This window comes from Dama dama, chromosome 10 (genome assembly GCF_033118175.1).
Source record: "Dama dama isolate Ldn47 chromosome 10, ASM3311817v1, whole genome shotgun sequence".
In the NCBI taxonomy this organism is placed as follows: Eukaryota; Metazoa; Chordata; class Mammalia; order Artiodactyla; family Cervidae; genus Dama; species Dama dama.
This window is the reverse complement of record NC_083690.1, coordinates 5,241,214-5,268,911: the sequence shown is the minus strand read 5'-3', so window position 1 is coordinate 5,268,911 and position 27,698 is coordinate 5,241,214. Positions and strand designations below refer to the sequence as shown.

The following is a 27,698-nucleotide window of genomic DNA, read 5'->3' as shown; positions in this document are numbered from 1 at the left end:
GTGGTCTCAGTTGATCCTCACGACAGTCCTGGGAAGCAGGCAGCCTGGGCCACGAGCCGGGAAAATGAAGTTCCAGGGTCCCAGAGCCCGAGGACGGTAACTGGCAGAGGTCGGTGACCAGCAGCTGAGTGCCCCCTCTGGGGCACCTGCAAGGGCAGGGACGTGCCACCGAACCGAGCCCCCTGGCCATGGCAGGAGGGGCCTTGGCAGGGCACAGGGCAGCCAGACAGAGACTAAGCCCGAGCTTGGTGGCCAGGACGGGCCTCTGGGTGCGGAGCTGGCCCCAGCTGACCGCTCCTGCCCTCTGAGGGGCCCTCAGGTGGGTGGACCCCCCAAGTAGGGCCCTGGGGCTCAATGCCATCTTTTCTTCCCCCAGAGCACGCAGGCCCATGAGAACAACAGGGATGGCCGGCTGGTGTGGACGGGCACCCAGGAGCACCTCGTGTCCACTGGCTTCAACCAGGTAGGGCTCCTCGTGGCCGAACTGGACATACACACCACGAGGGCGGGACAAGCCCCTCTGGGAGGCAGGGGCTGCGATCGGCTCCAGGCCTGTCCATATACGGCCCTGCCCCGCGTGCAGCCGGGTCTCAGAGCCCCAGGGGACCGACGGCCGCTGAGAACTGGCAGATTCCATTTGCAATAGCTAAGCCTGACCCTGGGAACTGTGGTGGACACCCCCAGGGACCAGAGTCCACAGAGGGACCCGCCCCCTTGTCACCTATGGGTTCTTAAAGGGGCAGGACATGAAAATCCAAATCCTCCCTCCCTGGCGTGCCTTACCGCCCCCCCCACCCAGTGACTGCCCTCCAAGCTCTGCTCTGGGGCAAGTGCCCCTGTACCAGCCCATGTCCTCGGCCCCGGGGTTTCTGGATGGGCCCTTCTGAGCCCCTCTCTGCCCCTCGTTGCAGACGCGAGAGCGTGAAGTCAAGCTCTGGGACACCCGGCTCTTCTCCGGTGCCCTTACCTCCCTCACCCTGGACACCTCTCCCAGGTAGGAGCGGCCGGAGTGTCGGGTCGGCTGGTGGCTGTCGAGGCCCCGTAATGTGTACAAATGCGCGCCGCTGGTTGGGGGCGGGCTTCCGCACGGGGCTCGTGCTGCTGTGTTTTGGCCTTTCTGAGGAGACTGTGACTCGGCAGGTGGGGGACAAGGGACATGGGGATGCGCTCGATTTTGCTGTGAGCGCTCTGGTGGGGCTGAGGACTGGGACACCGAGGCTCCGATCGAGAGGTGGACGTGGGGTTACGTGGGGGCTGGAGGCAGGCCTTGGACCCGCAGGCTCAGTGAGATCCCAGCCTAGGCCCCACGCTGTTGTTGGTAGTCCTGGGTGGGTCAGGGGTGCGAGCAGTCACTTGATCCTCCCACCCTCCTGCAAGTGCGTGCAGGAGGGTTTACAGTGGCGTCCACGGGGTCCTGGCCAAGCCAGCTCGGTGCCAGGACTGCCTGGGCCTGAGGAAGCCGGCTGGGGGAGGAGGAGGCGGAACCTGGCCCACGAGCTCTGACTCAGGGTGGCTTGCTGAACCCACTACCCAGGCAGGGACCTGCAGAGGTCAGAGCCAGGTCGGGGCCTTGGTCCTTGGATGTCCATCCAACCCCTTCCTCTTCTATTTTACAGCTGGGGAAACTGAGTCACAAAGGGCGCAGTGCTCCACCCAAGCTCCGGGAGCAGGGAGGGCCATGAGGGGGCAGGCTGAGTGCCCGAGGAGCTCCTGCCAGGGTGGCCCCGCTGAGAGCCCCAGGAAACGGGAGACGGTCGGGGGGCAGGGACCCTCCACTCACGTCCTCTCTCACAGCACAGGGAGAGGACAGGGAGCTGGAAAGGCCCGTTTGCAGATGAGGGGGATGAGGGTGAGTGAGGTCCCCCACCATCCTTTTCAGCACACAGTGGGCATGAGGCCTCTGCCTGCTGTTGGCCGTGGGGATCCCAGGGGGTACTACCAGGACCCGCTCCCTGCGCGGGAGGACTCAGGGCTCCCAGGCCTCCTGGCTTCGTGTCCAGCAGCCCCTCCCCCAGCCCTGATGCTGCACCAGTATCTCATCCCCCAGGCCTCCCCAGGCCAGACACCCCCTTCCCTGTGGGCCCCCCAGCAGAGGGAGGGGACTGGCTCAGCCTGGACAAGGGAGTCAGCGCTGACCATCAAGGGCTCCTCACCCCACCACTTCCTGCCTTCTAGACTCCGCCCCTGATCTGTGCTGGTTACCCACCCCCACCCTGCGGAGCAGCCCCCGCCCAGCCCCAGCGTGGCCCCTGGGGGAGTTAACGATGCCCAGACCCCATGGTGCCACTGGCCAAGGCTGACCCTGTAATTATAGCAGTTAAGAATAGCCTCGCAGGCCAGCGAGGCCTGGAATTTCTCAAATCACTCCCAGATGGGCGGCCAGGCCAGTGTCCCGCCCCCTTCATCCCCCAGTCCTGGCCGCTGCCCCACTGGGCCCACGCCCTTGGCAGAAGAGCTGGGACTCTCCAGCCCTCTGCAAAGCCGGTGGGCGCCAAGGCTGCATGCCAGCCTCCAGGCCAGCCTGAGAGCTGGTGGCCCCCTACCCCCAGGCTCCCCAGAAGCCAGAACCCCACCGGGGCCGAAGCTGGGAATCGTGCAGGGTGTCATCTGCGGGCGCCACCTAGGCTTCCACCGCACCCGCTCAGGTTATATTGCAGATTTCCCACCTTCATTTGGGTAGGACGGTGAGAGCTAGAAGGCCAGGGAGGGGTCAGGCACATGCCCCTCCCTGCCCCTTCCCAGGGAGGACCCAGGGCCCCACCCTCCCAGGGGTGTCTGTCTCTGCTCCCACCTGTGCCCTTCCCCGGGGGCGGCAGGTCCTATCCCTAAGGCTGGGCCCAGGCAGACAGCCACCCCGCACTTCTGTGCAGGGTGGAGGCTGGGGTTACCGTCGGGGCTGACCGAGCAGCTCGCGCTCCGGCCCCTCAGAGGCAGAACCCCCCACCTGTCCCGGGTGCCCTGCCCCTGGGCTGGGCGAACAGTCAGCAGTTACCGGCCCCGGGTGAAGGCGAATGGAGGTTTTTCTCCAGATGTTACCAATGCATAAAAGCTGAAGCCGGAGAAATCGATCCTCTGTTGAGGTCACCCTGGGAGCCAGCATAGGGGTGGAGGCTGGGAGTGTGCTCTGGCCAGAGGCACCCGCCCCACATCCCAGCGTGTTCCCTGGAGGCCTGGAGCTTCTGTGGCCCCTCCCGGCTCCTGGAGGCAGGAGGCTGACCACCCCTCGAGGGCCAGGGAGCATGTGTCAGCTCCTGTGACGGGCAGCCCGGGAGCCTTTCCTTAGAGGAATTGAAGAGCCCGTGTAGCCCCAGAGTCTTGAGGACCCGGTTAGGGGCTGGTGTTTGCCCACCCAGGGTCACCCTGGTCGTGGCTGCCTCCTGGCTGTGTACCCCACTTGGTACCCAGTCCCCGCTTCCTCACCCAGCCCCTCCTCTGATGGGAGGCTCAAAGACCTTTTCTGGGGGGGCTGGCATGAGTGCCCTGCCCGCCTCCTGCGGGCCCTGCCACCCACCCGCCTTGCCGCCCCATTCGCTAGGTTTAGCTTTGCAGCGAAAACATCCCCTCAGCAGCCACTGCGCTGAACAGCAGCCCACAGGCCCACAATGGCTCCTTTGACGGGGCCACCCGCTGGAGAGGAGGGTCAGCCTCGCCAGAGCCGTTCCCCTAACGGGACCCAGGCCCACAGGAAACCCACCTGGGCCGCCATCGCTGCCTCTAGGAGAGGGCCCCACCCTGGCCCCTCTGCCCACTGCGGCCCCCCTCCCACCTCTGCCCTGCTCACGCCAGAACCCTCAGCAGTCGATAATTGAATCCAGAGCCTCGCGTGGCCGGCGCTGACATCAACGCCCAGAGCCGCAGGGTCTGTTCCGCAGGCCTGGCTGGGCTGCCTCCTTCCCACCAGGGTGAGCCCGGGGGCCGGGGGCCATGACCTGTGCAGGGCGGTGGGCACGGGCCTAGGGGAGGCTCACGCGGGCTTCCGCAGGACCTCTATGGCCCCAGGGCCACCTCCCTTCTTGCCAGAGGGTGACCGGAAAAGGTGGCAGCGTGTCTGTGTGTGTGTGTGTGTGGCTGGCTGTGTGTGTGTGTCTGTGTCTGTTCGGTTCATCTCCCCAAGCTCCCAGCACCTGGTCCAGCCAGGGCTGTGCACAGCCTCCCTGGTCCTCCCCTGCCTTGGCTGGTGGCTTCCAGGAAAACACTCGACGTCCAGGGTTGTTTCTGGGAAGCCTGGGTACCCCCCCCAGTGCAGAGAGGAGAGGGGCATCTTGGGTCTGCAGACCTCCTGCCTGAGGGCGCCGCCCCTCACAGCCCTGGCTCAGCCCCTGCCTGCTTGCCTGCAGTTCCTGCCACTCAAGACCTCGCTCCTTCCACCACGGCCCGTCTCTGTGGCTGGAGCCGAAAGCTGGGCCGAGGTCTCCCCATCTGAGCCCACGTGGAGGGGCCACGGGACCACAGGCAGGGCTGGCCCCGCCTGCCACCTGGTCCAGGGCCGTTGAGGGCCTGGGGTGACATGGCTCAAGGCACCCCTCCACAGATGAGAGCAGGCAATGGTCACACCCGTCCGCGAGGAGGGACCCCTGGGGGTCTGTGTCTGCCGCGAGCCTCTCCACAGCCTCTCCCAGGAGCCTGGCAGCTCCTGCTGGCAGATGACTGGGCCTGGGGAGGGGAAGGCTGCCTTCAGCGTTCCTCTGCCCCGAGGCTGAAGTGGCCCCTCTCCCATCCCTGCTCCCACCTGGTCCCCCGTCTCCCCGGGAGGCTAGACCGGGCAGCTCAGGTGAGCTGGACAGCCCAGGGCATGCCGACTGGGGCCCCGCACCTGCTGGGAAGCAGGGTCCCGGCTCCCAGCTCCCCGCTTTAGGCCGACCCTGCAAGCCCTCAACCCCCCTCCACGCAGGTACCCTGGGGCTGTGCCGAGAAACACGCATGCTGCTTTTCACCTTTTATTTTTCTTAGAAAAGGCCTTCATATCATTTGTCTTAAAAAAAAAAACCAAAGTCCTTGTTTCTGAGTTTGAAAAACATTTTCCCAGAACAAATGGGAAAGGATCTTTTATAAATACATTTAAAAAAAAACAAAAGCAAAAGTTGTTCCTAAAGCATCTTTCTTTCCAGTTTCTTTTGCTCCTTCGCTCCCTGGGGCCGAGGCAGGATCACCCGCCCCCATCCCCAGTCCTACTCTCCCTCTGCTCTTTTCCGGGGGCTTCCTTCACTGTCCCCCCAGAGTCTCCTTGGGGTGGGGGGCTTTGCAGCCCCAGGCCCGTGTTACCAGCACACAGCAGGGCCGCCCCACCCCAGGGGCTGCACACTGCAGAGGATGGGGTGACACCATCCTCTAGACACTTGGGCAGGGGGACCCTCAGAGGGTCATCCCTGGGTCCCAGCGTCTCACAGGTGAGGAACCCAAGGTCCAGAGACGGGCAGGGATGTGCCGTGGTCACCCAGCCCGGGTCCTGACGTGTCCTCCTCCGGATCTGAGAAGCTCCTTAACGTGGCAGCAGGAACCGGACCTCCTGGCCGGTCCCAGCGGGCCCGAGGGCCCGGCCCTGGCGGTCCATCCCTCCCAGGCTTAGATGTAGGGCTTGGCTGGGAGGGGCCCCTGCGGGCCCGGCCCCGAGTAGCCCATGAGCGGCACCTCGCACTCCAGCCCGCCAGGCGGGGCCTCCCCACCACCCTCCAACGCCTTGGGATCTGGCTCCAGGGGGGCCTTCACCCCCTCCAGCTCCAGGGGCCCGGCCCCGGGTCCCACTTGCCCTTTGCCCTGCGCCACGGCCGCGGCGGCCCGCCCCCGCCGCACACAGAAGGCTGCCCCAACGGCGGCCAGCACGGCCAGGAACACGGCGGCCAGGGCAGGCGCGATCAGGAGTGGCAGGTTGCCCTCGCGGGCCTGGGTGACCGGGGCGTGGTTGGAGCGAGCGGCCGGGGGCGTGCGGGCCTCCCCGCAGGCCTCCTCGCCCTCAGGCACCCTCCCAGCCCCCAGGGCCCGGACGCAGATGGAGTAGGTGGCGTTGGGCCGCAGCTGGGTGACGGTGTACTCAGCGAGCGAGGCGGGCAGCCGCAGCGTCACCGGCCGCTTGTCAGGGCCCGAGAGGTTGCGATAGGTGAGGCGGAGGCTCCTCAGCTGCAGGGAGCTGCCCTGCTGGAAGCGCTGGAGCCCCACCCGCAGGGACGTGGGGCTGGCAGGCTCGATGCCCAGGGGCAGGGGCCGCGGCGTGGCCGGGGCGGGGCTGGGCCTTGGCCCCGGCCTCACGCGGCCCTCGCAGTACAGCCCCGTGAAGCCCTGATGACACAGACACTCCAGGTGGCCCCGCGCCCCCAGGTGGCAGGTGCCCCCATTGAGGCAGATGGACGCCGGGCAGTCCCGGGGCGGGGGCACAGGCCCCGCAGTGGGGGGTGCAGGGGGCGGCCGGCTTGGGGCCTCGGTGGCCAGCTCCGTGGGGCGGAGCCGGGTGGGAGCCGGGCTGGAAGGCGGGAGCGTTGGCTCCCGCACGGGGGCCCTCGTGGTGGGCGCCGTGGCCGTGGTGGTGGTGGCCGGGCAGCCGAAGTCAGCGTAGTCAAGGTCCAGGAGCAGCCGGCCGGCGTTCTTGGGTGGGAAGTGGCAGCGCGTCTCCTCGGGGCTGGCCAGGGTCAGGCGGCTCTCCCGGACCCAGGGGCCGAACCAGCTGAGGGGGCACACGCAGTTGAAGGGGTTGCGGGCGGCCGCCAGGAGCCTCAGGCGGGGGAAGAGGGCAGAGAGCTCGTGCGGCAGGGCCTGCAGGCTCAGGTTGCTCAGGTCCAGCTCCTGCAGGGCCGCCAGGCCGGCCAGGTCCTCTGGCCGCAGCTGGGCAATGCGGGTGTTGCCAGCCAGCCGCAGGCGCGTCAGGCCCCGCAGGCCCCGGACGGCGGGGGGCACGCGCTCTAGCTGGTTGTCGGCCACGTCCAGGTCGTGGAGGTTGCGCAGGCGGCTGAAGAGCCCCTCGTCCAGGTGCCGCAGCCCCAGGCCGGCCAGCCGCAGGGCCTCCACGTTGGCGGTGTCCAGGGTGCCGGGCTCCAGGGCTGGGAGGCCGTTGTGGCTGAGGTCCAGCAGCAGCAGGCGGGGCAGGCGCAGCGGGGGCAGCACCCGCAGCTCGTTGTCCTGCAGCTTGAGCTCCAGGAGGCGGCTGAGCGCGTCAAAGGCACCGGGCTGGATGTGGCGGATGCGGTTCTTGCCCAGGTAGAGGCGCTCGAGGCGGCGCAGGCCTCGGAAGGTCTCGTTGGTGATCTCCCGGAGCCTGTTGGCAGTCAGGTCCAGGTTGCTGAGGTTGGCCAGTGGCTGGAAGACCCCCCCGGGTAGGCTGGCGATCTGGTTTTGCGACAGGTCTAGGAGCTGCAGCCCCGGCAGGCCGGCAAAGCTGCCCGTGTCAAGCGTGGTGATGCCGTTCTCAAAGATGTACAGGCCCACAGTGTCGGGTGGCACATCCAGAGGCACGGTGGTCCCCTGGCGGGCAGTGCAGAAGACGGTCTGTGGCTGGTTGCACTGGCAGCCGGACGGGCAGCCTTGCACCCCGGGCCCCAGGGCTGGCAGCAGCAGCAGCAACGGCAGCAGCAGGCACAGGGGGGCCCTGGAGCGCATCTCTGGTCCCTGGGAGCAGAGAGGGAAGCGGGAGACCGTGAGTCAGGGGCCCCAGGGGACAGCCACTCCAGGAAGGGTCAGGAGGGGAATTCCCAGCCCCCCGCCGCTCCCCACCCCCAGACCCGACAGCACACAGGAGCTATGAGTCAGGTCCCCTGAGCCAGGGCCAGGCTCCTGGCGCTGCCCCGTCACTCCCTTGCTATGTGACTCTGAGCGGTCACGTGGCCTCCTCATGGTATCAGTTGCCATTTCCTGCGCTGACACCAGGGTTCGGTGGGCTGACTGACGCACACAGAAGGGGCTCGGCCCCCAAATGCTCAGTGACCACGAACAGCACCCCACCCCCCACTTCTCCTTAGCTCCAGTCCTCCAGACTCTCTGCAGCTCAGAGAGAACATGTATTGGTCAAAAAGCATCAGGCTCTGTGCCCTCCCCTGAAACCCCCCCAAAAACATCTCTGCGGAGGCAGACGGGAAAGGAGGGAGAACGGAGGTGTTGGAGCGGCAGCCCCTCCCGCAGCATCTGGGAGAGACGGGGCGGGCAGGCGGCCGAGCGCGTAAGTAGAGAAGCTGGCTGCCCCCGGCCGCCGCCGCCACGCTCCACGTCCTGCAAGTGAGGAGAGACCACAGCAGGAAGACCTCATGTGGAAACTATGGGATCGGTGTTTTTCCACTTGCGAAGTCAGACCTGCCCAGGACGCAGCCAGCAGGAGAGTTCCTGGGGAGGGGGAGGCAGGGAACCTCGGCCTCCAGGCGCCCCCATCTATGAGCCGTGATGACAGAACTAAAGGTGGGGGCCCTGGCCTCCTTGGAGTGGCCCAGGGTGTAGGCTGGGGGACGTGGTCTGCATGATGGCCCGAGAGAGAACACCAAGAGCCTGGAGATGCTCCAGAGCGGATCCTCCGCCATTTCTCGGGATCGGCTCTGGGCCAAGCATGGAACGCTGTCCCCACACGCCAGCGGCAACGAGCATCCGCGGTCACCGCGTTTGGTCGCCCAGCAGCTCCTCCAGGTGGGAGCTGTTCACGCTCCCAGACGACAGGAGAGGGGCTCCTGGAGGCGCAGGCACTTGCTGCCTTCACGCCGCCTGGAAATCTGAGCCAGAGCCCAGCTCCTTAACCACGTCCAGGTGCGGCTGGGCCTGCCCTCCTGACGTGGGGCCCAGTCCTGCCCGAGCCGGGGTAGCTCCCCCAGCGGCTCGGCTCCCACTCGTAGCCGGAACCGCCTGAGACAGGATGGGGCCACAGCACGGGCCCCCTTCACTTAGGCTTCTGTGGGGAGCCGGGGGCCACCCCAGCAGCAGTCCCCCAACCCCGTGGGCCTCTAGACCCCCTGAGAGGCTGGCACGCGTCCCCTCCAGGTGCCTCCAGCTCACACAAGGGCCTTTTGTGCTGAGGTTCAGCCTCCCCTCCCCCACACCAGCCAGCCTTCCAGCCACGCAGGTAACAGGGCCCCCCGGCCGGCATGCTGCCCACTGCCGTGCATCGGGCTGCCCTCCCCGGGGTCGTGGGCTTCTGGACCTGAGTCCAGGAGGGGCAGGAGGTCCCCTGGAGGCCACGATGGTGTCAGGCCAGCTCTGGGTAAAAGTCCATCACCAGGTTGGGCCTGCCTAGAGCTGCCCACCTGCAGGGTCCCCTCTGCCCCTCGGTCGTTAATGCTGATGACCACCCTCCGGAGGCCTGGCCCCGGCCTGTGCCCCAGCCTTCGCTCCCTAGGTCCTGCAGTCCTCTCCCCGAGGGGTGGCCCCGTTGGTTTTTGCTTCCCTGCATCCCAGAGAACATCTCTGCTGAGTGAACTGCAAGGAAGCTAGGCCAGAACCCAGAGGCCCGGCGCGCCCTGGCCCCGCTGGCGCTGTCCCCAGGGGGCTCTGGGCCGCACCCAGCCTCCTCCCCCGTCTGGGCCCGCTCCACCCGTACTGACTCAGAGGGGCGGGTATGGCCTGGCCACCAGATGTGCTGGGAGCGACCCCCGCCCCCTCACCCACGTGGCGGGTGAGCCGCCTCCCCCTGAAGTCGCCCTCCTGGCAGGGGGCAGGCAGGGTCAGGACGGGAGCAGGCAGGCTCAGGGACAGGAGGGGGCCCTACCCACGGCCAGCCCGGCCACCCCTACAGCTTCAGCTCCCCCTGGGCCTTACACAAGGTCACGGCTAAAAGCCCACACTCTAGTCTGGCAGCCCTGGGCCAGGGGTGCTTGAAGTGTGAGGTCACAGACAGCAGGCTCCTCCCGGCACCCCAGTTTCCCCATCTGTCTAGCCAGGCGTTTCAGAAAGGACACCTCCCAGGGCTGGGGTGCTTGGCACTGAGGGGCCAGGCGTGGTCTGTGGGGGCCTGGGATGCATACTGGGGGTGTTTCCCATTCTGCATGGAGGAGGGGCCCGGCATGGACTCTGAGCTTCCCTCTATAGTCTGCTGGCCCTTTAATCAGTGAAGTCCTCATGGGCGGGGGGAGGCAGGGATGCTGGGGGTCTGTCTGGCCGAGCTGGCGGAGGATAGGGAGTGGCATTCTCTGCCGGGGAGACCCCACAGGCAGCAGCCACCCTGCCTCCCAGCCCTGGGGTGCAGGGCTGAGTGTTTTCACCTGAACCCCACTTCCCCCATCCAGAGAGGGGGTGGCACTGAGGCATGGGAAGGTGACAGCTCGGGGCCATCCGCTCTGGGGGCTCTGCCACCAGGAACCGATGAGAGGGCCCCAGAGGGTAAAGGCTGACCATGGAGGGGCGGTGGTGGGGCAGCCGAAGGCCAGTTCCACCCTACACAGGTTCTGAGCCCCCTCCTCACCTGTGGGCTGTGTCTCCCCAGCCCTGCTTCACCTGGACTTGGCTCTGAGCACCCAGGGTTGTGGTTCCATGTCCTCCTGTTTGTTTGAAATGGGGAAGTTCCTTTAACAAGTTCTGGGAGCGATTCCACCCATCTGGGCGCGTGCTGGTGTGTGTGTGTGTGCGCGTTGGGGGCGGGAGCGTCTCCCCGGGGTCACGGCTGCCCTGGCCCTTGCAATTTCAGCAGCTCCGAAGGACCAGGGCCCTGCGCTTTGATATTTGATCTGCTGACTCCAGCAGGGCGGCGGGACCTCTCCGTCTGCAGAGGGTGTGTGGGGGTGCTAGCGACAGCCCTGGGGTGGGGGGCAGAGTGTCCTGGGCCTGGCCCCACCACGGGCCCCACCAGGGGACCGAGCTGGGGTGGGGCTTTGGGGTCCGGCTGCCTGTACTGGCCGCCTGGCCCCAGCCCTTCACAGGGCTGAAGCAGGGGGCGTGGGGTGGGTACAGCCCCTGAGTCTCAGGGCTCTTTAGTTTGTATTTGGAGAACGTTCTAAGTGGTCTCTAAATAAGTGGATCGGTAAACATTACCTATTGAGGGTGTCACCTGTGAAACCTCTGCACGCATGGGGTGGGGGAGCCATGGTACGTACATTTCAGCACAGACAGGAGGCCCCCTGGACCCAGGGTGGGGCCTCCACACACGGGCTGCCCACCGTGCTCAGGCATGGAAAAGCGTGAGAAGCTGGGAAAAGCAGGCTGGGGCGGTGCTGGGGGCGTGGGGGGCATCTTTCGTTCTAGAAGGGGGTGGGGGGAAGTGAGCTGTCCTTTGGCCGGCACTTCAGCATGTGATGGGGGGTGGGGAGCAGGAGGAGGGACTCTGTGAGTAAGAACGTGGTCATCTCAGCTCTCGGGAACCCAGAGTGTCCCCACCCACCCCTTAGCATGGGACACACCTGCGGGCACCTACTCACACGCAGGCCCTGGGTCAGGCAGGGACCAGTGAGTGGGCGGGACGCGGGCTCCAGACCTGAGGCTGGAGCGTCTCCTGTGCCTCTTCAGTGGGCAGGGGTGGGTACAGGCAAACAGCAGCAGGCACACGCCCCTTCCTGTGCCCGACGCTGCGGAGTGGGTACCCGGGGTCTGGGCTGCGGCTCTGACCCCGCGGCTCCAAGTGCCGGGCGGCCGGCCCTGGCAGTAGCCCAGCCCAGGAGTCTGCCAACCCCCTGGGCAGGCAGGACCGTGTCGGCAGCCAGGACGGCTGGCTCCGGTTTCGCTGACGTGTCTGAGGAGGCTCCGGGTCCGGGTCGGGTCCACCCGCCTCCCCATCCCTAGCAGGCAGCAGCCCCTGGCCCAGCAGGCGGGGGGTCTCGATCCTGGGCCCTGGTGGAAGGGACCGAGGGGACTGAGCCTCAGGTTCCCCAGAGATAGCCCTCGGGGTGAGGGTGGGGGGTCCTCACCCTGCCCTGTGATTAAGCTGGTGGGCCCCCACCACTCTTGGTGTCACCACCTCCAGCCAGTTCTGTTCTTGCTGTGGATGGGGCCTGACACGCCACGCCATGACTTATCCGGGTCCCTTTCCTTCCTTTCCCTTCCATCTCCCACCTATAGGGCATCTTAACTCCAGCTGCACATTGAAAATCACCAGGAAGCTTTAGAAAAGTTCTAGTGCTCGGACCCCGCCCTCCCCCAGGCAATTTAGTAAGACTTTCTGGGGTGAAAACCAGGCAGAGTTGTGTTTCAGAGAAGCTCCTTGGGTGGGTGGGTCTCCTTGCCTAGCCCGGCCTCACAGATCCTCGGGCAGAGGGTCGCTGAGGCAGGCAGTCTGTACGGCAGCCTGTCTCCCTCACCCTGGAAGCCTTGATTCCTGAGCCGGCAGCACCGGAAGAGCTGGGCTGGGCCCCCTCCCTGCCCCACTCCACGGCAGGAGCTGCTGGCTCCCGGTGTGTGCCGTCTGGGGCACCGTGGGTGACTTGGCAGCCGCCGGACCTGTCAGCCCAGGGCAGGGAGACCAGTGACTAAGGCTAGTCGCCAGCTGCAGGGAGCCCTCGGGGCAGCGAGACGCACCTTCTCGGTCAGCGCAGGTGCCACCCAGCAGGACACTGCAGCCCAACTCGGAATGGGCTGGTCCAGATGCTACAGTCGGCACGCGCCAGTGTGATGCCACCGGGGCCGGGCTCAGAGACGGGGCCTCCTCATTGCCCTGTCCCCACCCAGGGCCAAGACACCCATCAGGTAGGGCCCTAACCCTGCAATTAACCCTGAATTTGCCAGGGGAAGGCCTTAGTCACCAAGGGAGGCCGCCAGCCCCAAGCGAGCTGGGACCAGGCTGTCTGCAGCCTAGACAGGGTGTGAGAAGGAGGCAGAAGCCCCCCCACCGGGCGCGGGGCTTGCTCTTCTGATGCCCTCATGCCTGGGCTCTCGGTCACCCTGCAGCAGAGGAGGCCCTTTGCAGGGTCTGTGAGCTGGTTGGTGGGCAGGTGGCGTCAGTCGGGGGCGGGGCCACGACCCTGCCTCTCACCTCTCACTGCTGCCCATGCGGGCCCCAGGGCCACCCCAGCGTCTTCTCAGTACAGGCCAGCTCCCTCCTTCTTCCTTAATTAAATCTCTTAGGCAGCCTCCAAGGAATGTCAGAGCCTTATTGCGATCCCCGGGAGGAGACTGGTGGGGGCTGTCCCCCACCTTAGAGAAAAACTGGCCCCTCGCCTGCCCCCACTTCCAGTCCTAAGGTGGCCTGGTGTGTGTGGGGGGGCGCCCGCTCCAGCCTCCTCATACCCGGGGAGGCTGGAATGAGGAAATGCGGGGGAGGCCCACGGGCCTGGCCGGCCAGGCGGCCCAGCCAGCTGAGAGAAAGCAGTCCGGCTGCCTCTGGAATGTGGAAACCGATAAAAGGAAGGAGGCCGAGCCCCCGCCCCCCCTCAGGGCACCCCTGCCTGCCCCCAAACACAGCCGTGCTCCGGTCACGCGCGCGCGCAGACACACGCCCACGCCAGACACACGCCCACTGGGCTGTGCTTTGAGACACACACACACACGCCCTCCCCCTTCTCCAAGAACTCTCAAATTCCACAGCAGTGAGGGGAGCTGGTTTTCTTGGCAGTGCAGAGCCTTGGGCTCCCTGGCCCAGGGAGGGGACTCGGAGGGGGGCTCCGGGAGGGATCATTAACCCCGTGAAGTGGCACTGCTGTCCCTCCCATGAGCTCAAGGCCTGCCAGTGTCAGGGTTGCTTCTGTGGGCAGAGGGCTCACCCAGCCTTCTTTCCGGTCACTTAGGAGAACTGGCCGGCTGGCCTGCTGAGGTGGGAGCTGCCTCCAGGGCCCAGCTGAGACCCTGCTCCCCTGATGCCAGGAGCTGCCCGGCCCAGGGGTGGCGTCCACTTAAAAGTCCCCACAAGGACTCAGCTCTCTTTACCTGGGACTTGTCCTAGCTCCCCCACCAGTAGAGGTGGTCAGGACCCCTCTCCTGCCCAGGGCATCTGCCTGGGGCAAGCACAGGTGTGGGCACTGTCTGAGGGACTTTCTCGTGTTGAACCCCCTCCTCCTCCACGTCCAGGGTCTGGAGAGTGTGGTGCTATACCAGCAAGTGCCCTGGGCCACCCGCCCAAAACTGACCCTCTGGACCCTCAGGTCCCAGTCTACAGCTACAGGAGGCCAGGGGAGGTAGGGACAGTCAGCGCTCAGGCCCCCAGCCTGGCACGCGTGTGCTCATCCTCCCTTCCTGGGTCAGGGGGTGGGGGGCAGATAATGGTCTGGAGGGAATCCAGCTGGGCTGCTCATTACCAGAGCCCTCTTCCTGCCTCTGACACTCTGTTTACAGAAGCTCTGGGGGCTGATTCCCTTGGGAGAAGACCGCAAACTCAGGGGACTGCTCTCCCATCCCCCTGCGCCCGCCTGCCTCACCCCTCTTGGGCCTTACCAACAGCTGGGCCCATACTGGACATCATGGCCCGCTGAACCTGCTGACCCCACTCGGAGGTCACCTGCCCAGCCACCCCTCTGTGCCCCCAGTGCCCAGAGTCTAGCCTAGTGGGATGGGACATCGAGATTTAGTTGAGTCCCCCCCCCCCCACCTCCCCGGCCCTGGAGGCTCTTGGCTTGGACGAGGGTGGGCTCTGGGTCTTGGTGCCACACTCCGTCCAGAGCCTCACCTGCCCTTGGTGCAGAAGTTGAGCAAAGTGACCCTCAGGGCCACTTCCTCCTTCCCACCTTTCACACTCCACCCCTCAGCCCCAACAGGAGGGGTAGTCAGCGACCCTGGTGTGGTAATCGTTAACGAATGGGGGTGAGGCAGGACGCTTGGCACCAATCGGCTGGCCTGCCAGTGACCACAGGGGACCGTGCAGCCTTCAGGCCCCAGGGCTGCCAGCCCAGGGACACAATAGATTGGGCTGGCTCCAGGCCACTGGGTTCTCGGCCTGAGCAAAGCCCCTTCCCTGGAAGAGGCAGTAATGGGGCACCCTAATACCTGGAATATGACCCCAGCTGGCCAGGCAAGGTCCATACCCTGCTCCAATGGGGCTCCATGCCTGTGGCCCCCTTGCTCTGCCCCGAGTGACAGGGGCCCTCAGGGCCGAGCCCAGGCCGTGGATCTGCACAGGGGGGCGGGGATCGGGGCTGGGGGTTATCTGTGACCAGAACCAGACCTTCACTCCAGGAAGTAGAAGTAACCTAAGACTGTGTCTTAGCGATCCCCTCAAAGGGGTCTGATTCGTAAAACTGGTCATGCCGGAGGGCCCAGCCGTGGGAGGAGGAAGCGAGGGAGGGGGTGTTTATTTTGTCTGCTCGCAGCCCCGCATGCCGGTGAGCCGGGTACGCGCGCGCGCGCGCGCGCGCGCCCTCACCCCCCACTGTGGAGCTGTCGGCGCCCGAGGACTACCAGATAGGGAGACGGGTGGGGGGGCGCACGGCGAGTTGGCCCAGGTGATCTTGCAAGGATCGGGGGCCCGCGTGCCCGCCCTGAGTGTGTGCGCGCGGCGGACGGGGTGGGGGTGGCGGGGCGGGAGATCCGCGCGCGTGATCGGCGCGTGTGCACAGCCTGCCCGGGGAGCCCTGCGTTCCCACCCCGCAGCCCCCAAACCCGGCAGACACTCACCGGGCGGCGGCGGCGGCGGGAGCCGGGCGGGACGCGCCGCTGCCTCAGTGCTTCCCAGCCCGGCTACCGGGGTCCGGAATCGCGAGGTCCCGAGGCAGTCGGCGTCCGTCTCTCCCTGCCCCGGGCTCGGGCTGCGGAGTCGCCTGGCCGGAGGCGGGTCCCGCCTTAAGAGCCGGGGGCGGGGCCGGCGGGGGCGGGGCCGCCCCCCATTGGCCGGGGCGGGGCCGGCGGAGACCCGCCTCCTCTCGCGGCCGAAGAGGTCTTCAGGCCCGGCCGCCCTCCCGACCAGACGACCGGGAGAGAGTCAAAGGAGTCCTGTGGTCCAACCCGATCCAGTTTGCAGAGCCCTGTGTTTTGTGGGGGGGGGGGGGGGGGGGGGGGGAAAGCGAGCCAATATCGAGTGATGGGGTAGGACACACGAGGCAGGTGATTTAAACTCAAGGAATGCCCCCCACTCCCTCGGAGCCTCTGGATACCTAGGGAGAGCAGCCCGGATGACCTGTCCCAGCCTTCCAGAACTTGCGATTTTTCAGGGAAAACTGAAAATCTGCATTTTTAGGTGAAATCTCTTCAAGTGTGCTGTTGTTGGTTGCTAATCCCAATTTCAAGAACTCCTGAGTCCACACACACAGAGCCCTTCTGCAAGCCTCATAAGCACAGCCTCGATATGCCAAATGTGAGTCCTGGGGTCCTCTTGTCCGACCTTTGCTCTGGACTGCTTTCCCCGTGTCTTAGATGGAGGGGCTGAGACACAGGAAGGGGACATGACAGACCAGCCACAGTTACCGGCAGCATCAAGGCCAGATGTGCTGGGGGGTGCTGGGCTGAAGGGCCAGGTTGGGCCTCACTGTCAGGAGGTGGGGCCCGGGTGCTGCTGACAGTGGCCCTTTGATGGGGCAGAAGGGGCGGGTGCCAGGGGCTGGACTAGTCCAGAAAAATCCCCTGCCTTGGAGGCTTCCAGGAAAACTCTCTGCTCTGCCCTCCCCCCGCCCCCACCCCCTCGGTGCTTGTGGTCAGAATTATGCCTCGGAGCCTTTGGGGACCAGCTCAGCTCCTGACTTGAAGCCAGGCTTCAGGACACCCACCACCCCCTCCAGCCCAGCCTGCAGCCAGCGCCTTTGGCTGGGCCAGCTCACATCTCGGGGGGCCTGACGGCTTATCCCAGCAGATGGCCACACCAGTTCGGGAGGGGGGTGGTTTGAGTGGTCTTTGAAGAACTTGACGGCCCTCAGAAGGCAGGATGGCCTCCCATGTCCTATCTCTAGCAGGGCTAAGCAGGGTTCAGCCACAACAGTGACCTCCCAGACTTTTCCTTCTCAGCTCTCTGCTCCTCCTCAGAACCTCTCCCCCCACAGGGCCACCTTCCAGGATGGACAGGGGTCTGCACCCCTCGCTTTTGTTGTTTTATGTGGATGTGGGGTGTGCCTTGCAAACCTCTGAATGTCCGCTCCTGGGCCAGTGTGCAGGCCCTCAGGTGTATTTCATTTGACTCACGTGGGACTTTTTCAAAGTTGGAAGCTACTGGCAATGCTGAAAAGTCCAATGCTTTCACATTAGAATGGAACTTCCCGGCTTGCCTTGAGAGGAAGCTCTCAGCCGAGGCTGGGTGGCCACTGCTCCCTGTGACCAAGGCCCGGACTCACAGGTCGCCCCCGTCCACTCACCCCACCCCAGGCTGCTGCACTCCCCCCGCTCCCTGCAGGGTTTGAGTCTGCGGTCAGTATCATGGGGCTCTGTGTAGACTGTCCCTGTGCCTCTGCCCTTGGGCCCCATGTTCCCCTTAAGGCCTTCAGGGAAGTCCAGCCCAACACTCCTAAAGGAACAGGACTAGCTGACAGGTTCAGGGCTTCTCACCTCTGTGACCTGTTCTTGCTGGTAGTGAGATACCCCCTGCTTAAAGCGTCCAGCCCCTGCCCTGATCCCGAAACTAGGCTCACACTGGCCAAGCTCCTGTCCACACAGAAATTGAAGGGAGGTTCCAGGAGATGCCACCCCCCCGCCCAGTTTGTCCATCCTGTCCTCTTTTGGCTTCAAGGCACTACTCTGTCTTAGGACCTAGTTCTAAGGGAGCAAGGGAGTGGGGGTGGGTGGGGGTCAGGGCTTGATTCTGGGAGACCCCACTGGGCAGCCTGGGTGATCAGAGCAGAACCCAGGGAGGGACCTGGACTGCTTTGGACCGGTGGCAGTGCCCAGATGCCTAGGTGGTGGGTCTGAGTAGAGTGATGGTTTAGCGGAGAGAACTAGAGAAGGGTTCTTGAAGCTGCTTTTCCTGGCAGGCTCCCTGCGGTCCTGCCGGTGTTATTTGTAGCAGCGTTGGGAAAGCTGGTGGGATTATCAGGGGCTGACCCCTCCCGACTCAATGGACGTGAGTTTGAGCAAGTTCCGGGAGATGGTGAAGGACAGGGAAGCCTGGAGTGCTGCAGTCCATGGGGTCACAAAGACTGGGACACGACTTTGCAACTGAACAGCAACAGCAAGCCCTCCCCCACAGGACCCACTTGATGCCACCCTTGTTCTCCCATCTTTTGGGACCTGGGCTCAGAGGTCGGGGGCACATCCAGGCTTTAGACTTCCCATGGCTTTGGGTCCAGAGCAGACCCCCAGACCCAGGTCAAAGCCATTCCCACTGGCAGGCCCAGATGCCAGCCCTCCCCTGGTGCCACAGCATCAGGAGAGGTGCCTGTGCCAGCTCTCATGCCCTCTGGCCCCATGCCAGGCTGGGGCTTGGTTCTGCATTCCAGATCCAGACTTGGCTTGGCTGTCTTTACAAGGCCTGGGGTCAGGCCCGTGCCAGCTGTTGGCCAACCCTCGGGGCTGGGTGCCGTGACCCCATTTCCTGGCCTGTGTGACAGCAGGGGCAGGATGCTCCTGCCTGGCGGAGCTGCTCAGATAGCTCCGCCCAAGGTGAGGAAGACTGGCCTGACCTGTCAGAGAAGCCAGCCCTGCCCTCCGTGACTTCCTGCCCCCGCGCCCCTAGCATCTGAGTCAGTGGGCTGGCCAGCCGGGCCTGCGGGGCTGGGGTATGGGGGTGGGGTGCCAAGCCGAGCCTCTTAAGGAGGTCGGTTTAGAGCACCAGTGAGCCACCGATGCCCGGGTGGAACCGGCAGGCCACTCCCCCATTTCTCGCCAAGGCAGCAGCAGGATGGCAAGAGTCCCTGCCTAGCCCACTTGGTCTCAGACTCTTGTTTTCATTCCTCCTACCCGTCTCTACACTGTGACCTCTGCTCTGCACAAATCTAATCCTGCCTTTCTCGAGAGGTGTCATTTGCTGCTTTGTTGCTCACCTGATGGAGGGAGGCTGAACTCCCTTCCTGATGCCCCAGGCCTTGCTCTGGGTGGCCTCTGCCACCCCACCCTGGGCCTCAGACCCTCCCTCACTGCCCAGGCCACCAGCCAGGTCATCCTACTTCCTGTTCCTCAAACAAGGCCGTGCACCCGCCTGCCACGGGGCCTTTGCAGGTGCTGCCGTTTCTGCCTGGAACTCCCTTCTTAACCTTTGGGCCATACGGAACACCCTCCCCTGTGGCCAGCCAGAGTCAGGCTCTTCTTTCCTCTTGGCATGTGTCCTCAAAAAACTCTTCCTTCACATGTTTGCCTGTGGAATTGTATCTGCTTATCACCCAGGTCAGTCAAACCATGAAATTAAAAAGACGCTTACTCCTTAGAAAGAAAGTCATGACCAATCTAGATAGCATATTAAAAAGCAGAGACACTACTTTGCCAACAAAGGTCCATCTAGTCAAGGCTATAGTTTTTCCAGTGGTCATGTATGGATGTGAGAGTTGGACTGTGAAGAAAGCTGAGCGCCGAAAAATTGATGCTTTTGAACTATGGTGTTGGAGAAGACTCTTGAGAGTCCCTTGGACTGCAAGGAGATCACTCCTGAGTGTTCATTGGAAGGACTGATGCTGAAGCTGAAACTCCAATACTTTGGCCACCTCGTGAGAAGAGTTGATTCATTGGAAAAGACCCTGATGCTGGGAGGGATTGGGGACAGGAGGAGAAGGGGGCGACAGAGGATGAGATGGCTGGATGGCATCACCGACTCGATGGACATGAGTTTGAGTAAACTCCGGGAGTTTGTGATGGACAGGGAGGCCTGGCGTGCTGTGATTCATGGGGTTGCAGAGTCAGACACGACTGAGCAACTGAACTGAACTGATCCCCCAGGACGTGAGCTTTTGAGGACAGAGGTGGGGGCCTGTTACACTCAACTTCGGTCACAGCTAAGATCTGGGCACTGACTAGCTCAACCAGGGATGAATGATGTGAGTGAAAGTCCAGTTAGAGCCGCTGAAGGGACCCGCGTCTGCCCCACTGGATCCGCTGTTAGGGCAGGGGACGTCCGAGATCACTTTGTTCCCCTGCTCCCCCTTCCCCCCCACGGCAGGCAGTGGTCGGATCAGGTCAGGAAAGGCAGTTCTGAGCCCAGTTCACCCTGCAGAGCCCGAGGTAATTAGAGGCCGTGTTGCTCACAGCTGACCGGCCCCGGGCACTCAAGGAAGCTGTTGGAGACACCCAGGGCCCCACCCAGCTTCCCAGTCTGCCCTGGCTCCCTTCCAGCGAGGGCGGGGGCAGGTGGGCAGCTACCTGGCAGGGGAGCGGGTGGGCTGGGCCCTTTGTTGCCTGGGTGAGGGCCAGAGGCATCTGCCACAGCTGGGCAACCTCTGACCGCTGGGACCACCGCGAGGGCGGCAGGGTTCCATCTGAGGGTGTGTCGGTGTCGAGGTGGGGGCCCAGGAGCGGGGAACAGAGGAAGCTGCCTGTCCGAGTTCTCCCGGGTGTCCCCCCGCCTTCCTCCCCCCAACTCTGGGCCTGGAAGGAGACACTCACAGGGCTGGGGGGCTGCCGGGGACCCTGCAGGGCCCAGGAGAGAAAGGGGAGTAAACCCCTGGGCAGGAGAGTGGCAGGGAGGCCGGGGGCTTCCAGCCTGGCCCCTCTGCCCCCAGCCTCTGCCCTGCCCCAGGGCCTGCCTGGGGAATGGGGGGACAGAGAACGCGGAGGCCGGGAAGCAGGGCAGGAAGGAGCCCTTGCCCTCGGCCCCTGGCTCAGGCTCGGGCACAGGGGCTCAGAAATGCTGCCAAGGGGGGTGCCTGGCCTCTACGATGCCATCTAGGCCCAGGAGCTGGGTGACTGAGGCGATGGCCCTAGTGCAATCCGGGAGCGCCCAGCTGACTGTGCTGGGTGGGGATGGAGGGATGGAGGGGGTCCTCAGCTCCAGCGCCTCCCCTGCACCTTCCCTGGCCTGTTGTCTAGGCTGTTGCAGTGAGACCACAGACAAAACCTACGTGGGGGGCTTGGGGGGGTCTTCCTTGTGCTGCTGAGCATGGGAGGAGAGCAGGGCTGAGGTGCTGAAGGGGGAGCAGCTCCCTTGCGCCCAGGGCCTGGCACAGTCATGGGAGGAAGCAGCTGGGCAGATGGAAATAGTGTCAGTCACATCCGACTCCGTGGCCCCATGGACTGCAGCCCACCAGGCTTGTCTGCCCATGTGATTCTCCAGCCAAGAGTACTGGAGTGGGTTGCCATTTCCTTCCCCTCCAGGGGTCGAACTCAGGTCTCCTGCCTTGCAGATGGGTTCTTTACTGAGCCACGAGGGAAGCCTTGAGCAGACCCCAGGAAAGAAAGGCTGGGAAGCGTGGGCATGTCAGGAGCACAGGGAGAGAGGGTGGGTGGAGGGTCCCCGGACACCAGCGTGGATGCCGCTGCACCCCTCCCGGCCACGGTTGAGTTTGGCCTGAGCCCCTGTCTAGGGTTGCAACACTCTCAGCCCTGCCGCCGCCCCTCAGTCACGGGGACTTGGCTGTATTCCCACGACCGGCCGTCTCTCTCCCCCAGGTCTCTGATGCCCCTGCTGGACCCAGACTCGGGGCTCCTGGTCCTGGCGGGAAAGGTGAGGAGAACCCACCCACGTCGGGCCAGACCTGGCCTCAACTGGCAAAGTAGGGAGTGTAGGATGCTCGTCCCCCTCATACAGAGGCGGGGAGCTGGGACAGTGCTGCCCGGGCTCCGGCCCTTGCCAGGGGCTGCGGGCACACAGTCAGGGTCACAGCCTAGAGTGTGAGCGAGCTCCCCGAGGACGAGGCTGGGAATGGAGCAGACAAGCACCCAGCAGGCACTTGTGATACTGATCGCCGGGGGTGGCACCCCAGCTCGGCTGGGCGCTTAGTAGGCGTCTGCCGTGGTGGTGCTGTGACTCGGTCCTCGGGGAGGGACAGGGCGGCCGGAGTGGAGCCGGGCAGCCCAGACTGCCAGCACGGTCAGCATGTGCTCGGGTGGGCTTCGTTGCAGGGAGAGAACCAGCTCTACTGCTACGAGGCGGCCCCCCAGCAGCCAGCACTGAGCCCGGGTAAGCCCTGCCCCACCCTCGCCCCACGCCCCACGTGTACCATCACCCCCTTCCTCCCCTGGCCCGCCCTGACCCTCCTTTGCCCACCGTGTCCCCGCCAGTGACCCAGTGCCTCCTGGAGAGCGCGCTGCGGGGGGCGGCCCTCGTGCCCCGGCGGGCGCTGGCCGTCATGGGCTGCGAGGTGCTGCGCGTCCTGCAGCTGAGCGACACGGCCATCGTTCCCATCAGCTACCACGTACCCCGCAAGGTGAGCGGTCCTGGGGGAGGGGTCGGGAGGGCCTGGGGTGGGGGACCCTGAGCTCACCGGCCTGCCCCTGTCTGCCGCCAGACCGCGGAGTTCCACGAAGACCTGTTCCCGGACACCGCAGGCTGTGTGCCCGCCTCCGACCCCCATGCCTGGTGGGCAGGGAGCGACCGGCAGGTAGGGCCAGGGCCTGGCTGATAGCCCCTCTGGCCATGGTTGGCACTCAGCGGCCCGGTGTCTGCCCCCTCCCCACCTCCCTGGGGCCCCACCTCTCCTGCCTCCACCACGGACCTCTCCCCACAGGTGCAGAGGGTCAGCCTGCACCCCGCCCGCCGGGCCCACCCCAGCTTCACTTCCTGCCTGGCGCCTCCTGCAGAGCCCACCCCTGCCGCGGCCCGGCCCGCGGGGACACCTGTGGGCGACTCGGACCCCAGCGTGAGTATCAGCAGGGGGCGGGGGTCTGGGCGGGCCGGAGCATGTGGCTTGCCCAGTGGGTGTCAGAAACTCGAAAAGCAGAAGCAAAGAACCCCAGTGTTTTCAAAATTGTGCAAAACGCCTAGGAAGTGAGACTTTCACACACACAAAAAAGAAATTATAGATTTCTAGCCTCTCTTCAACGATCCTGACCACTCCAGGCCTGCCTTCCCACAAAGTCAGGAGCCGGCAGCTGCCACCCGCTGCCCCGTGTACTAAAGCCTGGCTCACCCCCGTGTCGCCTCCTGCCCCATCAGTGACTGCGTCTCCAACCCCGCATCCCGCGGTGGGGATTCCCACCTACCCCGGTGTCCCAGGGTGATGACCCTGGACCCTGGCGGACCACCCACCCACCAGGGGCCGCTGGCTGACCGGGTGCTTCTCCCCCAGGAGGGCTTCTCCTCCCCACCCAGCTCGCTGACCTCACCCTCCACGCCCTCCAGCCTGGGGCCCTCACTCACCAGCACCAGCGGCATCGGCACCAGCCCCAGCCAGCGGTCCCTGCAGAGCCTGCTGGGTGAGCGTGACCCCCTAGCACGGGTGCCCTGGGCCACCCCCCACCCCAGCCACCCTCCTCTGCACCCCAGTCCTGACTCGCCTCCTGTACCAGTCACTTTCTTGTGGGGTGAAGGGAATCTCGATGGCCTGTACGTTCTGAGATCTTGGCAGTTGAGTTGGTCGGACCAGCAGAGGCTGGGGTCCTTTGCCAAGGGGAGCAGGCAGCCCAGATTTAGGGCTGGCCCAGGTGCCCCTGCAGGACTTCCCAGGGTGGGCAAGCCAGGGACCCTCATCTCACGTGGCTTCATGTCCCTGCTGCCTGCCGCACCCAGGCCCCAGTTCCAAGTTCCGGCATGCTCAGGGCACTGTCCTGCACCGAGACAGCCACATCACCAACCTCAAGGGGCTCAACCTCACCACTCCTGGCGAGAGTGATGGCTTCTGCGCCAACCAGCTGCATGTGGCCGTGCCCCTGCTCAGCAGCGGGGGGCAGGTGGCTGTGCTGGAGGTGAGGGCCAGCCCCGCCATGCTGTCCCCATGTCCCCCTGATGGATGCTGAAGGCATCGAGTGCCCACGCCAGCTCACCTTCTCTAAGCTCAAACCATGTGCCAGGCACCCCGCCCAGTACCCCATGCTGGGGGTGCCACTCTTATCCCCGTCTTACAGATGAGAGTGGTGAGGCACAGAGAAGCTAAGTGACCCGTGGGGTCACACGGGTGTAAGTGTGGAGCTGGGAATCAAACCCAGGCCCCCTGAGCCCCGAGCCTGAGCTCTTCCCACCGCCCCAGCCACCCCCCTCACTTCCCACGGGCCTCATGGTTGGCACGGGGCTCAGAGCACAAGGTGACTGAGCAGAGAGCTTGGGCATCACCCCGGGGGAGGTCATCGGCTGCAGAGGGTGAGGCCCAGGCATGCCGCTTGCCCTGCAGCCACTGGGACCGGGCTCTCTTGCCTGTTACTGATGGGCCTCGGGGTGGGGGCACCTCCCACAGCTGCGGAAGCCCGGCCGTCTGCCCGACACTGCACTGCCCACTCTGCAGAATGGGGTGGCCGTGACTGATCTGGCCTGGGACCCCTTTGACCCCCACCGCCTCGCCGTGGGTAAGGAGGCTGGGCTGGGCTTGAGGGAGGGTCCTGGGGCCCCAGATGGGGTCAAGGGAAGTCTGGGGACCTTGGGCCAGCAGTGACGAGCCTGTGCACCCTACAGCCGGGGAGGACGCCAGGATCCGGCTGTGGCGGGTGCCCCCCGAGGGCCTGCAGGAGGTGCTCACTACGCCTGAGGCTGTACTCACAGGTGAGGGGGGCCCAGGTAGGGGCTGGGGGGTGGGCAGAGGCTCTTGAGGGGCTCAGTGTCACCCCACGCCTCAACCCCAGGCCACACAGAGAAGATCTATTCTCTGCGCTTCCACCCGCTGGCGGCCGACGTGCTGGCTTCTTCCTCCTATGACCTCACCGTTCGGATTTGGGACCTCAAGGTCGGAGCCGAGCGGCTGAGGCTGCAGGGCCACCGGGATCAGGTAGGACAGTTCTGGGGGGCAGGTGCCCAGCCATGGGGCGAGAGGCTGCTTCTCACGTTCCCACCTGCCCTCAGATCTTTGGCTTGGCCTGGAGCCCCGATGGGCAGCAGCTGGCCACTGTCTGCAAAGACGGGCGCTTGCGGATCTACGAGCCCCGGGGTAGCTCTGAGCCCCTGCAGGTGAGCAGGATGGGCTGGGGGCGGCCCTCAGACCCGGTGGGGGTTCCGGCCGAGCCTCATATGCTGTATCCTAACAGGAAGGCCCAGGGCCCGAGGGGGCCCGTGGAGCCCGCGTTGTGTGGGTGTGTGACGGTCACTATCTCTTGGTGTCAGGCTTTGACAGGTGAGGACTCTGGGATCGCCATTCCCATCCCCAGACCTCAGCATCCACTGCGCCCCGTCCCCAAGATACACATACACCTGTCAGATGTGCAGAACCTATCCCCACCCTCACTTATTGGATGGATGATTAGGTGGACAGATGGATGGATGGATGGGTGGATGGATAGATGGATGGTTGGATGGATGGGTGGGTCAGTGAATGGATGGTGGGGTGGATGGATGGGTGAATGGATGGATGGATGAGAGGGAGAGAGATGGGGAGGAATCAGCTGGGGGCCCAAAGGGATGAGATCTGTCCCAGGTGCGAGGAGCCCATTCCTGGTGGGGACCAGATGAAGCACACAAAACAGAACCAAGCCTCCTGGAGAGATCCAGGGGATGGGCATTTGGTGCTCTGGAGGGAGGATCAGGGGGCGGGGGGCCTCCTAAGAGAGGTATCTCTGACCTGGGTCACAAAGGGACTGGTAACCACAGATCCAGAGGAGAGGGCAGTGGACTCTGGGTGGAACGGGCTGGAGCAAGGGCCCTACAGCAGAATGCTGGGGAAAAAGCCCAGACGTGCTGGAGTCCTTGTCGTGCCTGCCCCGGGCCCCTCCCGCTTTGAGGACCTGCTTCTGTCCCCCTGCAGCCGAAGCGAACGCCAGCTCCTCCTGTACTCAGCCGAGGCCCTGGCTGGTGGCCCCTCCGCAGTGCTGGGGCTGGACGTGGCTCCCTCGACCCTGCTGCCCAGCTATGACCGGGACACCGGCCTGGTGCTGCTCACGGGCAAGGTGGGCTGGGGCGCACAGGGAGCTTTGGGCAGGTATGGGGGGAGGCACCTGAAGCTAGCTGCTTCACTGCTGCCACCCCCCCTAGGGCGATACCCGCGTGTTCCTGTACGAGCTGCTCCCCGAGTCCCCCTTCTTCCTGGAGTGCAACAGCTTCACATCGCCCGATCCCCACAAGGTAAGCCGGCCCGCGGACTCCGGTCCGTCCCCAGGTAGGACCGCCGGCTCTCCGCCCTCTAGTGGCCATGTGGGCGAACCGCACAGGCCCCTAGGACCTGCGGGTCGCCCAGCCGCCTTGGGAACTGGTTGTTAAACTCACCCATCACTGAAAATTAAACTACGTAAGGTTAAGTTTTATGAACCCACAAGTAAGTTGCATTAAAGACCAAGGCAATAGATACTTAATTTATCACTTCGCAATTATTTTATTTGACTTCACTGTTATTTATGCTGTTGAGGTTACTTACATCTGTGGGCCCTTGTCTGCCAGAGATCCATCACAAGCTGTTACGGCACTTCTCTTCCCGTATCTGCATTCCCCCAGTCACATTGCTGGCGTGAAGCTGGCCAGGCGGGCAGTTTTTACACCATGGAACTAGGCAAATGCTACAAACCAGGGCATTTTTCCTCCCAAGAGCTAGTTTTTAAACATCATACCACCGTCCAGGGCTAGGCCTTGCTCCTGGAGGTCCTAAGTGAGGGATACTGGGGGTCCGGGTGCCAGCGAACTCTGGACTCTAGCGTCAGCCGTGGCTCAGCTGGTAATCAGTCTGCCTGCAGTGTGGGAGACCTGGGTTCAATCGCTGGGTTGGGACAATCCCCTGGAGAACAGAAAGGCTGCCCACTCCAGTATCCTGACCTGGAGAATTCCATAAACTATACAGTCCATGGGGTCTCAAAGAGTCAAACACGACTGAGCAACTTTCACTTTCTCACACTCCCCTGCCACCCCAGGGATTCATCCTCCTGCCCAAGACAGAGTGTGATGTGCGGGAGGTGGAGTTTGCCCGATGCCTGCGACTTCGCCAGACCTCCCTGGAGCCTGTTGCCTTCCGGCTGCCCCGAGTCAGGGTGAGTTGGGGATGAAGCATGCCAACGCCCAGCCCCCCCACTCCCTGGCCCCTGTCAGGGGCTTTGGGGCCTGGCTCGTCTTGTCACCAGACTGCCCCACCCACTGCTCTGTGGGGCATCTGCACCCCTCACGCTGCTGACATTCTGAGCCCCATAGAAACCTCAGATTGGGGTCCTGGGTCTCACCATGCCCCCCTCCCAGTGGAGGCCTGTGTGCCCTGGGCCTCTGCTCAGCACCTCAGAGCAGCCCCTTCCTCCATCGCTGCAGAAAGAATTCTTCCAGGACGACGTGTTTCCCGACACCGCTGTAAGCTGGGAGCCGGCACTCAGCGCTGAGGCCTGGCTGGGAGGTGCTAACGGGCAGCCCCGGCTTCTCAGCCTGCAGCCCCCCGGCATGACCCCAGGTAGGATGAGGGCTTGGGCGATGGGGGAGAGGAGGGTGGAGGGGAGCAGGTGGGGGTTGGAGAAAGGGGCAGAAGGTCCAAGTCTGACCCTCCACCCCTGCTGGCACTCAGGAAGCTCTAGCATTCCTGGGGACGGGTGGCTGTGCTTTGGAGTTGGTGTCTGAGCCCCTAGAGGGTAGGGTCCAGGGTCTGTGTTTCTATCAGAAGCCCCCCGCCCCAAATATGCATGAGCACATGCACATAGCCTGGTGCCGAGGGCAGGCCACGTGGACCAAGGGTTGAGTAGCTGTGAATGCCACCTCTGGACTCTCTGCCACGGAATCCCCTACGGGCTGGAACCCAGGGGTCGGACCAGGAAGCCTGGTCCCAAGGGGCCTCTCTCCTGCCTGATGCTTGTCCCTGGTCCCGCCCCAGTGAGCCAGGCCCCCCGTGAAGCCCCTGCCCGGCGGGCCCCCTCCTCAGTCTACCTGGAGGAGAAGTCAGACCAGCAGAAGAAAGAAGAGGTAGGCGGGGAGAGGGCTGGCGGCAGCGGGGGAAGGGGTCCTGGCTGCACCTGGCGCAGCCTTTCAGCTCTCTAGTCTGACCCCGACTGGGCCAGGAGTCGGTGTC

General features: G+C 64.5%; 2 protein-coding genes across 3 annotated transcripts in view; one reads left to right on the top strand and one right to left on the bottom strand.

The window, feature by feature from the left end:
• CORO7 (coronin 7) overlaps positions 1-27,698 on the top strand; it is a 61,164-nt gene that overhangs the window by 24,331 nt on the left and 9,135 nt on the right. For both annotated transcript variants that reach the window (XM_061152738.1, XM_061152737.1), the window contains exons 8-26: positions 377-463; positions 912-994; positions 21,262-21,316; positions 21,715-21,772; positions 21,874-22,019; positions 22,101-22,193; positions 22,320-22,451; positions 22,881-23,007; positions 23,321-23,496; positions 23,982-24,090; positions 24,197-24,283; positions 24,364-24,506; positions 24,581-24,685; positions 24,763-24,848; positions 25,476-25,617; positions 25,703-25,792; positions 26,569-26,685; positions 26,954-27,089; positions 27,504-27,592. In XM_061152738.1, coding sequence (XP_061008721.1) covers positions 377-463; positions 912-994; positions 21,262-21,316; positions 21,715-21,772; positions 21,874-22,019; positions 22,101-22,193; positions 22,320-22,451; positions 22,881-23,007; positions 23,321-23,496; positions 23,982-24,090; positions 24,197-24,283; positions 24,364-24,506; positions 24,581-24,685; positions 24,763-24,848; positions 25,476-25,617; positions 25,703-25,792; positions 26,569-26,685; positions 26,954-27,089; positions 27,504-27,592 — 2,061 coding nt within the window. The remainder of the gene's footprint in view (positions 1-376; positions 464-911; positions 995-21,261; positions 21,317-21,714; positions 21,773-21,873; positions 22,020-22,100; positions 22,194-22,319; positions 22,452-22,880; positions 23,008-23,320; positions 23,497-23,981; positions 24,091-24,196; positions 24,284-24,363; positions 24,507-24,580; positions 24,686-24,762; positions 24,849-25,475; positions 25,618-25,702; positions 25,793-26,568; positions 26,686-26,953; positions 27,090-27,503; positions 27,593-27,698) is intronic.
• Positions 4,925-15,552, bottom strand: VASN (vasorin). The gene is made up of 2 exons (XM_061152739.1): positions 15,427-15,552; positions 4,925-7,593 (listed from the first exon to the last, which is right to left on the bottom strand). The coding sequence occupies exon 2, from the start codon at positions 7,582-7,584 to the stop codon at positions 5,563-5,565; it is 2,022 nt and encodes a 673-aa protein (XP_061008722.1). The 5' UTR covers positions 7,585-7,593; positions 15,427-15,552; the 3' UTR covers positions 4,925-5,562.